This window comes from Stenella coeruleoalba, assembly GCF_951394435.1.
Source record: "Stenella coeruleoalba genome assembly, chromosome: 2".
NCBI lineage: Eukaryota > Metazoa > Chordata > Mammalia > Artiodactyla > Delphinidae > Stenella > Stenella coeruleoalba.
Genome location: NC_137147.1, coordinates 83,054,830 through 83,069,795, shown reverse-complemented (window position 1 = coordinate 83,069,795; position 14,966 = coordinate 83,054,830). Strand labels below are relative to the sequence as shown.

Sequence of the window (14,966 nt, the reverse complement as noted above, 5' to 3'; positions counted from 1 at the left end):
AAACACACCACCAGACGTGGACCTGCCCATCAGAAAGACAAGATCCAGCCTCATCCACCAGAACACAGGCACTAGTCCCCTTCACCAGGAAGCCTCCACAACCACTGAACCAACCTTACCCACTGCACGCAGACACCAAAAACAACAGGAACTACGAACCTGCAGCCTGCGAAAAGTAGACCCCAAACACAGTAAGTTAAGCAAAATGAGAAGACAGAAAAACACACAGCAGATGAAGGAGGAAGGTAAAAACCCACGAGACCTAAAAAATGAAGAGGAAATAGACAGTCTACCTGAAAAAGAACTCAGAATAATGATAGTAAAGATGATCCATAATCTTGGAAATAGAATAGACAAAATGCAAGAAACATTTAACAAGGACCTAGAAGAACTAAAGAGCAAACAGTGATGAACAACACAGTAAATGAAATCAAATATTCTCTAGAAGTGATCAATAGCAGAATAACTGAGGCAGAAGAACAGATAAGTGACCTGGAAGATAAAATAGTGGAAATAACTACTGCAGAGCAGAATAAAGAAAAAGAATGAAAAGAATTGAGGACAGTCTCAGAGACCTCTGGGACAACATTAAACACACCAACATTCGCATTATAGGGGTCCCAGAAGAAGAAGACAAAAAGAAAGGGACTGAGAAAATATTTGAAGAGATTATAGTTTAAAAACTTCACTAATATAGGAAAGGAAATAGTTAAGTCCAGGAAATACAGAGAGTCCCATACAGGATAAATCCAAGGAGAAACACACCAAGGCACATATTAATCAAACTATCAAAAATTAAATACAAAGAAAAAATATTAAAAATAGCAAGGGAAAAACAACAAATAACATACAAGGGAATCCACATAAGGTTAACAGCTGATCTTTCAGCAGAAACTCTGCAAGCCAGAAGGGAATGGCAGGACATATTTAAAGTGATGAAGGGGAAAAACCTACAACCAAGATTACCCAGCAAGGATCTCATTCAGATTTGACAGAGAAATTAAAACCTTTACAGACAAGCAAAAGCTAAGAGAATTCACCACCACCAAACCCGCTTTACAACAAATGCTAAAGGAACTTCTCTAGGTAGGAAACACAAGAGAAGGAAAAGACCTACAATAACAAACCCAAAACAATTAAGAAAATGGTAATAGGAAGATACATATTGATATTTACCTTAAATGTAAATGGATTAAATGCTCCAACCAAAAGACACAGACTGGCTGAATGGATACAAAAACAAGATCCATATATATGCTGTCTACAAGAGACCCACTTCAGACCTAGGGACACATACAGACTGAAGGTGAGGGGATGGAAAAAGATATTCCATGCAAATGGAAATCAAAAGAAAGCTGGAGCAGCAATTCTCATATCAGACAAAACAGACTTTAAAACAAAACTATTAAAAGAGACAAAGAAGGACACTACATAATGATCAAGGGATCAATCCAAGAAGAAGATATAACAATTGTAAATATTTATGCACCCAACATAGGAGCCCCTCAATACATAAGGCAAATACTAACAGCCATAAAAGGGGAAATCGACAGTAACACAATCATAGTAGGGGACTTTAACACACAACTTTCACCAATGGACAGATCATCCAAAACGAAAATAAATAAGGAAACACAAGCTTTAAATGATACATTAAACAAGGTGGAGTAAATTGATATTTATTGATATTTATAGGACATTCCATCCAAAACCAACAGAATACACTTTCTTCTCAAGTGCTCATGGAACATTCTCCAGGATAGATCATATCTTGGGTCACAAGTCAAGCCTTGGTAAATTTAAGAAAACTGAAATCATTATCAGGTATCTTTTCTGACCACAACGCTATGAGACTAGATATCAATTACAGGAAAAAATCTGTAACAAATAGAAACACATGGAGGCTAAATAATACACTACTTAATAACCAAGAGATCACTGAAGAAATCAAAAAATACCTAGAAACAAATGACAATGAAAACACGACGACCCAAAACCTATGGGTTGCAGCAAAAGCAGTTCTAAGAGGGAAGTTTATAGTAATACAATCCTACCTTAAGAAACAAGAAACACCTCAGATAAACAACCTAACCTTACACCTAAAGCAATTAGAGAAAAAAGAAGAAAAAAACCCCAAAGTTAGCAGAAGGAAAGAAATCATAAAGATCAGATCAGAAATAAATGAAAAAGAAATGAAGGAAACGATAGCAAAGATCAATAAAACTAAAAGCTGGTTCTTTGAGAAGATAAACAAAATTGATAAGCCATTAGCCAGACTCATCAAGAAAAAAAGGGAGAAGACTCAAATCAATAGAATTAGAAATGAAAAAGGAGAAGTAACAACTGATACTGCAGAAATACAAAGGATCATGAGAGATTACTACAAGCAGCTATATGCCAATAAAATGGACAACCTGGAAGAAACGGACAAATTCTTAGAAATGCACAACCTTCTGAGACTGAACCAGGAAGAAATAGAAAATATGAACAGACCAGTCACAAGCACTGAAATTGAAACTGTGATTCAAAATCTTCCAACAAACAAAAGCCTAGGACCAGATGCCTTCAAAGGCGAATTCTATCAAACATTTAGAGAAGAGCTAACACCTATCCTTCTCAAACTCTTCCAAAATACAGCAGAGGGAGGAACACTCCCAAACTCATTCTACGAGGCCACCAGCACCCTGATACCAAATCCAGACAAAGATGTCACAAAGAAAGAAAACTACAGGACAATATCACTGATGAACATAGATGCAAAAATCCTCAACAAAATACTAGCAAACAGAATCCAACAGCACATTAAAAGGATCATACACCATGGTCAAGTTGGGTTTATCCCAGGAATGTAAGGATTCTTCAGTATACGCAAATCAATCAATGGGATACACTGTATTAACAAATGGAAGGAAAAAAACCATATGATCATCTCAATAGATGCAGAGAAAGCTTTCGACAAAATTCAGCACCCATTTATGATAAAAACCCTCTAGAAAGTAGGCATAGAGGGAACTTATCTCAACATAATAAAGGCCATATATGACAAACCCACAGCCAACATCATTCTCAATGGTGAAAAACTGAAACCATTTCCACTAGGATCAGGAAAAAGACAAGGTTGCCCACTGTCACCACTATTATTCAACATAGTTTTGGAAGTTTTAGCCACGGCGATCAGAGAAGAAAAAGAAATAAAAGGAATCCAAATCAGAAAGAAGAAGTAAAGCTGTCACTGTTTGCAGATGACATGATACTATACATAGAGAATCCTAAAGATGCTACCAGAAATCTACTAGAGCTAATCAATGAATTTGGTAAAGCTGCAGGATACAAACTTAATGCACAGAAACCTCTTGCATTCCTATACACTAATGATGAAAAATCTGAAAGAGAAATTAAGAAAACATTCCCATTTACCACTGCAACAAAAAGAATAAAATATCTAGGAATAAACCTACTTAAGGAGACAAAAGGCCTGTATGCAGAAAATTATAAGAGACTGATGAAAGAAATTAAAGATGATACAAATAGATGGAGAGATATGCCATGTTCTTGGATTGGAAGAATCAACATTGTGAAAATGACTATACTACCCAAAGCAATCTACAGATTCAATGAAATCCCTATCAAACTACCAATGGCATTTTCCACAAAACTAGAACAAAAAATTTCACAATTTGTACGGAAACACAAAGGACTCCAAATAGCCAAAGCAACCTTGAGAAAGAAAAACAGAGCTGGAGGAATCAGGCTCCCAGACTTCAGACTATACTACAAAGCTACAGTAATCAAGACAGTATGGTACTGGCACAAAAAAAGAAATGTAGATCAATGGAACAGGATAGAAAGCCCAGAGATAAACCCACGCACATATGGTCACCTTATCTTTGATAAAGGAGGCAAGAATATACAGTGGAGAAAAGACAGACTCTTCAATAAGTGGTGCTGGGAAAACTGGACAGCTACATGTAAAAGAATGAAATTAGAATACTCCCTAACACCATACACAAAAATAAACTCAAAATGGATTAAAAACCTAAATGTAAGGCCAGACAATATCAAACTCTTAGAGGAAAACATAGGCAGAATACTCTATGACATAAATCACAGCAAGATCCTTTTTGACCCATCTCCTAGAGAAATGGAAATAAAAACAAAAATTAACAAATGGGACCTCATGAAACTTAATAGCTTTTGCACAACAAAGGAAACCATAATAAACAAGATGAAAAGGCAGCTCTCAGAATGGGAGAAAATATTTTTAAATGAAGCAACTGACAAAGGATTAATCTCCAAAATTTACAAGCAGCTCATGCAGCTCAATATCAAAAAAACAAACAACCCAATCCAAAAATGGGCAGAAGACCTAAATAGACATTTCTCCAAAGAAGATATACAGACTGCCAACAAACACATGAAAGAATGCTCAACGTCATTAATCATTAGAAAAATGCAAATCAAAACTACAGTGAGATATCATCTCACACCAGTCAGAATGGCTATCATGAAAAAATCTACACACAGTAAATGCTGGAGAGGGTGTGGGGAAAAGGGAAGAACCCTCTTGCACTGTTGGTGGGAATGTAAACTGATACAGCCACTATGGAGAACAGTATGGAGGTTCCTTAAAAACTAAAATTAGAACTACCATACGACCCAGCAATCCCACTACTGGGCATATACCCTGAGAAAACTATAATTCATAAAGAGTCATGTACCACAATGTTCATTGCAGCTCTATTTACAATAGCCAGGACATGGAAGCAACCTAAGTGTCCATCAACAGATGAATGGATAAAAAAGATGTGGCACATTTATACAATGGAATATTACTCAGCCATAAAAGAAATGAAATTGAGTTATTTGTAGTGAGGTGGATGGACCTATAGTCTGTCATACAGAGTGAAGTAAGTCAGAAAGAGAAAAACAAATACTGTATGCTAACACATATATATGGAATCTAAAAAACAAAAAAAAATGGTCATGAAGAACCTAGGGGCAAGACGGGAATAAAGACGCACACCTACTAGAGAATGGACTTGAGGATACGGGGACGGGGAAGGGTAAGATGGGACAAAGTGAGAGAGTGGCACGGACATATATACACTACCAAATGTAAAATAGATAGCTAGTGGGAAGCAGCCGCATAGCACAGGGAGATCAGCTCGGTGCTTTGTGACCACCTAGAGGGGTGGGATAGAGAGGGTGGGAGGGAGGGAGATGCAAGAGGGAAGAGATATGGGGATATATGTATATGTATAACTGATTCACTCTGTTATAAAGCAGAAACTAACACACCATTGTAAAGCAGTTATACTCCAATAAAGATGTTAAAAATTTTTTTAAAAAAATCCTTACAAAGAAACAAACAACAACAAAAAAATAACACATCACTAGTTTTCCAGCTCAGTAATAGCTCGATAATAAAAGCCATCAAGACCATCTGGGGCCATTTCTCAGTTTGAATTCCATCTCTTTTCTAACCCTGTAACCCTCTTAGCTACAGCAATTGTAAAAGCAAATGGGAGAAAAAGAGTCCAATTTTCTTTCTAAACCAAAGCACACAAAAAGGTTCTTCATGCAGAGGTCTTAATTCAACGTGAAGTGCAGTTATAATCATGTGGTTTTCACGTTAACGCACTACATCAAGCAAGGGAAGAGGAATGATGTGTTCTTAATGTGTCTAGTGTAACTTTAAATAAAGCCTTTAACTGCACGAAGGGGAAGATTATTGTTTCAAATGGTCATATTCACTTCCCTCCCTACTCTCAAAACAGAAGTCCTTAAGTACGCAGAAATGGAACAGGGAAAGAGCTTTAAAAGGGACTGGCGACAACTATGTATCGCACCTTGATGACAGCTCCAAAAGCTCCTTTGCCAAGAAGCTGTAATTCTTCAAACTCAATGAAGTAGCGGGAAAATTGTCTCTGTGTCTCACTGAAGAACGCAGCACTGGGTAGCTGGTTGCTGGGAATAACAGTCTCCACGTAATCTTGTCCTCCAGAATCTGAGATAAAACAAAAGGTAAGAGGCAACTGAGGCTTTAAAAATAGAGGAAGAGCGGCAACATCCAACGACCATGCAAGCAGGGGAGGAAAGGGCCCCAACCAGGGAGTTTTAAAAAGTACCTCTTACCTGGCAGACTCTTTAATACTTTCCTCACCCTGTCCTCCTTAAAGTAGGTAGAAATATACAGTTAGCCCACGTTTACAGGTAGGGGTAACTGAGAGTAAAGAAATGACTGAACGACAGAGCCAGAAGCCAAACCCAGGTCTCTTGATCATCCTGGTCTCTGTTGAGGCTCCTGCATCTGCTACTTGAGTAACAGCAGGGAAATCTAGTTCCAAGGCAGTAATAAGGGTGACATGATGAGAAGGGTTACCCCACACTAAGAGGCTCCACCACCAGACACTCCATCAGAAGAGGCGGGAAAAACCAGGATGGCAAAACACTTCCACGTATACAGGACACACTGAATGAATGGATTTATGTATAGCTCAGCATAAAACAGATAAAATAAATGATCCATGCAGTCCTTTCCAGTCTTAAGTTTACGTATACCTTCAAAATAATTCATGTTAAATAGGCTATCAGAAAAGAACGGTAACAGACTCACCTTCGGGACTTTGTTCCAGTGAAGGTATTTTTGGCTGAGGATTTATAAAGCTGTGTTTTAACAACTGCTGAGGACTCCATCTTTCCTTGTCATCTAAGCAGACACACCTCAGTGAGAGGAAAAAAGAATCTCAGTGATGCACAAAATAAATGCTAAACTAATTAATCCAAGGCTTTTAACTATGGGTTTATTTTAAAAAGATACACATTAGAGAATTCATGTTACTCTGGGCCAAAATGTGCTCATAAGTGAATTTAATAAACCTTCTTGCAGGATTTACATGCTGAGCACCAGGCTGCATATAAGTGGGGGAATTAATAAAAAAAAGTACAGTCTCTAGAGGCAAGAAGACTGATGCTCACAGAACAATATTTTTAAAAGTCTAGGATAAGACAGCACAAGTAGGTCATGAATTTTCACTCCCACTAACAGCTTAATGAATTGCCATGCTAAGCTAAGCGTTTCTGGGGAACAGTCATAAATAAAAGTTCCCAAAGGAAAAGCAAATTAGATAGCTGATGCAGGGCTGGGGCCCATTATGATAAACTTCAGATGAAGCCTGCTCATCACAGTTTGAACTATGTTGGGAACAATTAAGAACAACCTTTTAAAAGCCCCACATTTTATCACCTAGTTTCTTTTAATTATCATTCCTTGAGCCTACTAACTTTCTGTTTAATGTTCTAACAAACAATTTGTTTAATGAATGAAAACAAGCCATACCTTTAACCCAGTGTTTTTCAAAGTGGGGTCCCCGACCAGCAGCATCAGTATCACCTGGGAATTTGTTAGAAATACAAATTCTCCACCCCAGTCCTAGTAAATCAGCAACTCTGGGGGTTTTTGCAGTAATCTGTGCTTTAACAAGCTCTCCAGGTGGTTTCAATACTGAAGAAAGTCTGAGAATCACTGTTCTAACTAATCTAATAGGCTAGTTGGCTTTCATAACAATGACCCAAGTAGCACCTGACCGTAATTATAAAAAGGTATTTAAAACAATCAACCATCACTGTGAATTATAGACTTAAATCTACACCTACACATTGGTGACAGCAAGTATCATAAAGGGTAACATTTAATTTTTTCATGTCACAACGCTAAAAAGTAAAGCACTCCTAATTTCATACTTTGAGAGCACAAGAAAAGATTGCAATAAAAGCATTTGTATAAGATACTGTATTTTCCCCTAAATTTAAAATTAATTTTTATTTATTTATTTTAACATCTTTATTGGAGTATAATTGCTTTACAGTGGTGTGTTAGTTTCTGCTTTATAACAAAGTGAGGGAGGAGCTTCAAGATGGAGGAAGAGTAAGACGCGGAGATCACCTTCCTCCCCGGAGATACATCAGAAATACATCTACACGTGGAACAACTCCTACAGAACACCTACTGAACGCTGGCAGAAGACCTCAGACCTCCCAAAAGGCAAGAAACTCCCCACGTACCTGGGTAGGGCAAAAGAAAAAAGTAAAAACAGAGACAAAAGAATAGGGACCGGACCTGCACCAGTGGGAGGGAGCTGGGAAGGAGGAAACGTTTCCACACACTAGAAGCCCCTTCGCGGGCGGAGACTGCGGGTGGCGGGGGGGGGGAAGCTTCGGAGCCACGGAGGAGAGCGCAGCAACAGGGGTGCGGAGGGCAAAGCGGAGAGATTCCCACACAGAGGATCGGTGCCAACCAGCACTCACCAGCCCGAGAGGCTTGTCTGCTCACCCGCCGGGGCGGGCGGGGCTCGGAGCTAAGGCTCGGGCTTCGGTCGGATCACTGCGAGAGGACTGGGGTTGGCGGCGTGAACACAGCCTGAATGAGGCTAGTGCGCCACGGCTAGACGGGAGGCAGTCCGGGAAAAAGTCTGGATCTGCCGAAGAGGCAAGGGACTTTTTCTTGCCTCTTTGTTTCCTGGTGCGCGAGGAGAGGGGATTAAGAGCCTGCTTAAAGGAGCTCCAGAGACGGGTGCAAGCCGTGGCTAACAGCGCGGACCCCAGAGACGGGCATGAGACGCTAAGGCTGCTGCTGCCGCCACCAAGAAGCCTGTGTGCGAGCACAGGTCACTATCCACACACCTCTTCCGGGGAGCCTGTGCAGCCCGCCACAGCCAGGGTCCCAGGATCCAGGGACAAATTCCCCGGGAGAACGCTCGCCGGCCTGTGCCGAAGGCTCGCCCCCGCACTCCGTGCCCCTCCCTCCCCTCCGGCCTGAGTGAGCCAGAGCCCCCGAAGCAGGTGCTCCTTTAACCCCGTCCTGTCTGAGCGAAGAACAGACGCCCTCAGGCGACCTACACGCAGAGGCGGGTGCAAATCCAAACCTGAACCCTAGGAGCTGTTCGAACAAAGAAGAGAAAGGGAAATCTCTCCCAGCAGCCTTGGGAGCAGCGGATTAAATCTCCACAGTCAACCTGATATACCTGCATCTGTGGAATACCTGAATAGACAACGAACCATCCCAAATTGAGGAGGTGGACTTTGGGAGCAAAGATATATTATTTTTTCCCCTTTTTCTCTTTTTGTGAGTGTGTATGTGTATGCTTCTGTGTGTGATTTTGTCTGTATAGCTTTGCTTTCACCATTTGTCCTAGGGGTCTGTCCATCTGTTTTTTCTTTACCTTTAAAATTTTTTTTCTTATTTTTTATTTTAATAACTTTATTTTATTTTACTCTATTTTATTTTATCCTCTTTCTTTCTTTCTTTCTATTTTTTCTCTCTTTTATTCTGAGCTGTGTGGATGAAAGGCTCTTGGCGCTCCAGCCAGGAGTCAGTGCTGTGCCTCTGAGGTGGCAGAGCCAACTTCAGGACACTGGTCCACAAGAGACCTCCCAGCTCCACGTAATATCAAACGGCGAAAATCTCCTAGAGATCTCCACCTCAACACCAAGACCCAGCTTCACGCAATGACCAGCAAGCTACAGTGATGGACACCCTATGCCAAACAACTAGCAAGACAGGAATACAGCCCCATCCATTAGCAGAGAGGCTGCCTAAAATCATAATAAAGCCACAGACACCCCAAAACACACCAACAGACGTGGACCTGCCACCAGAAAGACAAGATCCAGCCTCATCCACCAGAACACAGGCACTAGTCCCCTTCACCAGGAAGCCTACACAACCCACTGAACCAACCTTAGCCACTGGGGACAGACACCAAAAACAACGGGAACTATGAACCTGCAGCCTGCGAAAAGGAGACCCCAAACACAGTAAGATAAGCAAAATGAGAAGACAGCAAAACACACAGCAGATGAAGGAGCAAGATAAAAACCCACCAGACCTAACAAATGAAGAGGAAACAGGCAGTCTACCTGAAAAAGAATTCAGAGTAATGATAGTAAAGATGATCCAAAATCTTGGAAATAGAATGGACAATATACAAGAAACGTTTAACAAGGGCCTAGAAGAACTAAAGAGCAAACAAAGTGAATCAGTTATACATATACATATATCCCCATATCTCCTCCCTCTTGCACCTCCCTCCCACCCTCCCTATCCCACCCCTCTAGGTGGTCACAAAGCACCAAGCTGATCTCCCTGTGCTATGCGGCTGCTTCCCACTAGCTATCTATTTTACATCTGGTAGTGTATATATGTTCATGCCACTCTCTCATTTCGCCCCAGCTTACCCTTCCACCTCCCCATGTCCTCAAGTCCACTCTCTACATCTGCGTCTTTATTCCTGTCCTGCCCCTAGGTTCTTCATAACCATTTTTTAAATTAATTTTTAATTACATCAGTAACACATGAATACTTTCTCCTTCCAAATATTAAAACACTACTGGTAAGGATAAAGTCTTGGACAAACGTCCAAGCAAAAGATAAAGTTTTAATTTGTGGATACTGATTTTTAAAAAATGACATCATCCTGTACATATTATTCTTCAACTTGCTTTTTTATTTGACCACAGACAAGGCTGTGCACCCAATTCTACTGAGGGGAGGGGCTGTTTCTCCACACCAACAGGCAATTCCCCAACACCAGTTGGGTGTCGTATGTTCAACTCAATTGTGACACTATCTACCTGGAGACAGCATCAGATCACACAGGTTAAGGGCTCAGTCTTATGAGACTGCCCTCCCCATCCCCACTTGGGACACCAATAGCAAGCCCAGGCTGTGACCGGATTCCAACGACCTTCTCCCTGGGTTCAATTAATTTGCTAGAGCAGCTCATAGAACTCAGAAACATTTTACTCACTAGGTTACCAGCTTAATGTAAAGGGCTATAACTCAGAAACAGCCAGACGGAAGAGATGCATAGGGGTATGTGGGAAGAGCCTTGGAGCTTCCCTGTCCTCTCCAGGCCGCCACCTACCCAACACCTCTGTGTGTTCACCAGCCCGGAAGCTCTCTGAACCCTGTCCTGTTTGGCTTTTAATGGAGGCTTCACTACAAAGGCATGATTGATTAACTCACTGGCCACTGGTGATCATTCAACCTTCAGCCTCTCCCCTCTCCACAGAGGATGGGGGTGGGACTGACAGTTCCAAACCCCTTAATCACGTGGTTGGTTCTCCTGGCAACCAGCCCCATCCTTAGGTACTTTCCAAATCCACCTCATTAATATAACAAGAGACAACTCTGCTGTTATCCCCATTTTTCAGAGGAGGAAACTCAGGGTAGGGAGTTTAAGTCACTCGCCAGAAGGGATAAAGGTGGGATATGAACCCAGCTGTCTGGCTCTGAGTCTGGGCTCTTTTCCATCACAGAGACTGATGTGAAACAAAACCTTTCTCCATAGGATGTTCACCAATAAGTAAAAATATAACTACAAATGAAATGCTGCTATACTTGTCTGGGAATGATTTTTTTTTTTCCTTTGTTAACTGGGGCTGGACAGCAAAGGTAGTAAAACAATACTGTACAGCTGCTTCTAAACCAAGCACAGTCTATCAAACCACTCTATGAAGAAAGAAACATACTAATCAATCTAAAGGCAACCATATTATTAACAGAATAAGAAATAGTGCTGATCTCAAGTTCAAAACTGACAGAGTGGGCTTCCCTGGTGGCGCAGCGGTTAAGAATCCGCCTGCCAATGCAGGGGACACAGGTTCGATCCCTGGTCCGGGAAGATCCCACATGCCGCGGAGCGACTAAGCCCATGTGGCACAACTACTGAGCCTGCGCTCTAGAGCCTGTGCGCCGCAACTACTGTCTTCCCCATCCCCACTTGGGACACCAATAGCAAGCCCAGGCTGTGACCGGATTCCAACGACCTTCTCCCTGGGTTCAATTAATTTGCTAGAGCAGCTCATAGAACTCAGAAACATTTTACTCACTAGGTTACCAGCTTAATGTAAAGGGCTATAACTCAGAAACAGCCAGACGGAAGAGATGCATAGGGGTATGTGGGAAGAGCTTTGGAGCTTCCTGAGCCCACGTGCCACAACTACTGAAGCCCGTGTACCTAGAGCCCGTGCTCTGCAACAAGAGAAGCCACCACAGTGAGAAGTCTGCGCACCGCAATGGAGAGTAGCCCCCACTCGCCGCAACCAGAGAAAAGCCCGTGCGCAGCAACGAAGACCCAACGCAGCCAAAAATAAATAAATAAAATAAAATAATAAAATAAATAAATTTAAAAAAACCTGATAGCACAGAGTTTTTCTCTAAGAGGAAAACTAGGAAAGTTTTACCTACTGAGTCCTTCCTTTTACTGTTAAATGTGAAAAGATAGGTTCTACTTAAAGTTTGCAGTGTTGTATGTGAAAATACATAATGCTATTGCTAACCTCTACTAAGTTATTCTTGACCAATGAGGAAGGGCAGAAAGCTAAAGGTGACATTTTGAAGAACGAAATCAGGGAATTCCCTGGCAGTCCATTGGTTAGGACTCCACACTTCTACTGCTGAGGGCCCGGGTTCAATCCCTGGTTGGAGAACTAAGATCCCACAAGCCAGGAGTCCCCAACCCCTGGTACCTGTCTGTGGCCTGTTAGGAACTCGGCCACACAGCAGGAGGTGAACAGAGGGCGAGTGAGTGAAGCTTCAACTTCATTTACAGCCGCTCCCTACTGCTCACATTAATGCCCCTTAAGCTGTTTTCTAAATGGGAGGCCTTGTCTTTGACCCCTTAGGAACCAGCAGCAAAGGTGGACAGAGAGGTATTCCATTTGGAATACCTGGGGCATTTCTCCTCCTAGCAATCCCTATTGACTTCCTAGGGTATAACAGGCAGTCCCCAAAAAGTAGTTTGAAAACCTATTATTAAGAGCCCAAGTGAATTTAGAAGAATGTAGGAGTTATGGGAATGATAAATATAAGTGAGAAAACAGAACATATGTGGGTGGCAGAGGACTGGGAGAACAAAGAATTAACTCTAATACTGTTCACATTTCAGCTTATACACATGACTTAGACGTTTAGCACATTCAAGCACAACCAGAAGTATAGGAGTAAAGTGCAATTAGAGAGAAATCTCAATGATACTCACTTCTTTAGAAAATCTTGAAAGTCAGCTGGTAAGTCACTAGGGATGGTCACAGGGTACTCTTCACACTCCTGTCCTTGGCTGAGGGAGAGCAGCAGAAGGCCAAGACGCCAAACATCCCCTTTCTTCCCCGTTTTATAAGGTAGGGCACTGTCACTAAAACGAACCCGCGTTTGCTCAAACACGTCCTCCTTGCAAATGTCCGCTAGGCGCTTAGAAATGCTGTAGTCTGTAATCTTGATGGTGCCCTCTGCATCCACTAAGACATTCGATGCACTCAGAACCTTGTGCACCACGGAATTGCTGTGCAAATAATCAAGGCCTGACAAGAGCTGAGTCGCGTACCTGCGAAGCTGATGCCCGGGGATAGGGCCCGAGTGGCTTAGGTGGGCCGAGAGGGAGACCCCATTAGTGTGCTCCACTAAAATGTCCACCACAATGGAATCGTCGTGCTCTTTGAGATTCATTGCAAAGTAGCGAACTACGTTTGGATGGCTCAATTTTACCAGTGAGTTGAATTCCGTTTCTGCCCCTTGAATCTGGTATGGAAAAAACCAGTAAGGTGATAACTGGGTTGGTAGGCATTAACTAGTGTTTCACTTTAGAAGTGAAATATTTAATAGAAAATGCACTTTCAAAGGAGAGGAGAAGGAATATGCCCTGAACTGAGTCCTCTCCTAAACCACAGGGTCAACCTACAAGTTCATAAAGATGGACAAGGTTCAAAAGCAACTTCTTTTGCGACGTGGCCACCAGAAAAAAGAAACATTAATTTAAAAATAAGTTTTCCTGATTATAAAGATTCACTGTCAAAATTTTAGTAAGTACTAATACAAAAGAAAAACCCCACAATTTATCTTTATGGTCACTACCCAAAGACAACTGTTAAGATTGCAGTGTCTTTACTTCCAGGGTTTTTTTTTTTTTTGTCATAAATACACATACATTTCCAAACACAATGCTTTACCTACTGTTTTATAACCTTTATTATGTAACACTGCAATATGCAATATTAAATGTTCTCCTTAAGCTCAGTATTATAAAGAACTATAAAATTCTCCAGTCCCCAAAAATTCAGTTGTGAAGCAGTATTTCAAAAAACTGAGAAAATGCAAATGATTGCAAATAGCACAGTTATGAAGTACTCTTTAATCCCAGTTGGAGAGACAGCTATTAATGGAATAATAAGGGCTGAGAAAGGAGGTTGAGAAGCAGCTGCAAAAGTTTTGACCGTGTTGTGAAGTTCTGAAAGAGGCAGCAGGGGCTGAGAAAACTTATGGTCTTCCACCACCCTCTCTGGTTAAACAGACCTCATAGCATTTTGGGTCATCTTTGGTGGCCAATGAAATGCACAGCTATTTTGTTTTGTCACCGCCTTAAGCTCGAGATTAGTCCTTTTGCTCAGTGAGCCATCTTGGATGCCTACCTGCTTTTTGCACTTATCAATCTTCTCTTTTTCTTGACTGGTAAGGAATGGACCCATTTTTTTCTGCCATTGAAGAACCCACTCATACAACAAGACAAAGCTGCCAGTGGCTGTTTCCAAAGCATTGTAAACTAATTTTCCAAGCTGCTCATCACTGCCTGCACATTGAAAGAAAATATAATTAAATTTCACTGGTACATTTTCTGTGGGCATTTAAAAAAAAAAAGAGGGAATAGACAATCATTCATTCAACAATGGATACCACGTACTATGAAAAATGTGATTTCATGTAATACATGCTCTTTTGTAACCAGTTTTTGGTATTTAACAATATACTCTCAACTCTAAAATATTAAATTTTACAAAGGGACAGGATTCGACAGTGAGATCTTAGTATCAGACTAATGTTTTCTTCTACTAGCCGTTATTGACGATGTTACTTTCATAACCAGTCCACCTCTGATGACCGTGCCTGCTGGTGTGGTAGAGCAACCCTCACA

General features: G+C 41.3%; 1 protein-coding gene across 5 annotated transcripts in view; it reads right to left on the bottom strand.

Moving 5' to 3' along the window:
* EIF2AK4 (eukaryotic translation initiation factor 2 alpha kinase 4) overlaps positions 1-14,966 on the bottom strand; it is a 114,408-nt gene that overhangs the window by 59,011 nt on the left and 40,431 nt on the right. For all 5 annotated transcript variants that reach the window (XM_079914486.1, XM_079914487.1, XM_079914489.1 and 2 more), the window contains 4 exons: positions 14,467-14,624; positions 13,044-13,579; positions 6,617-6,723; positions 5,850-6,007 (listed from right to left, as the gene is read on the bottom strand). In XM_079914486.1, coding sequence (XP_079770612.1) covers positions 5,850-6,007; positions 6,617-6,723; positions 13,044-13,579; positions 14,467-14,624 — 959 coding nt within the window. The remainder of the gene's footprint in view (positions 1-5,849; positions 6,008-6,616; positions 6,724-13,043; positions 13,580-14,466; positions 14,625-14,966) is intronic.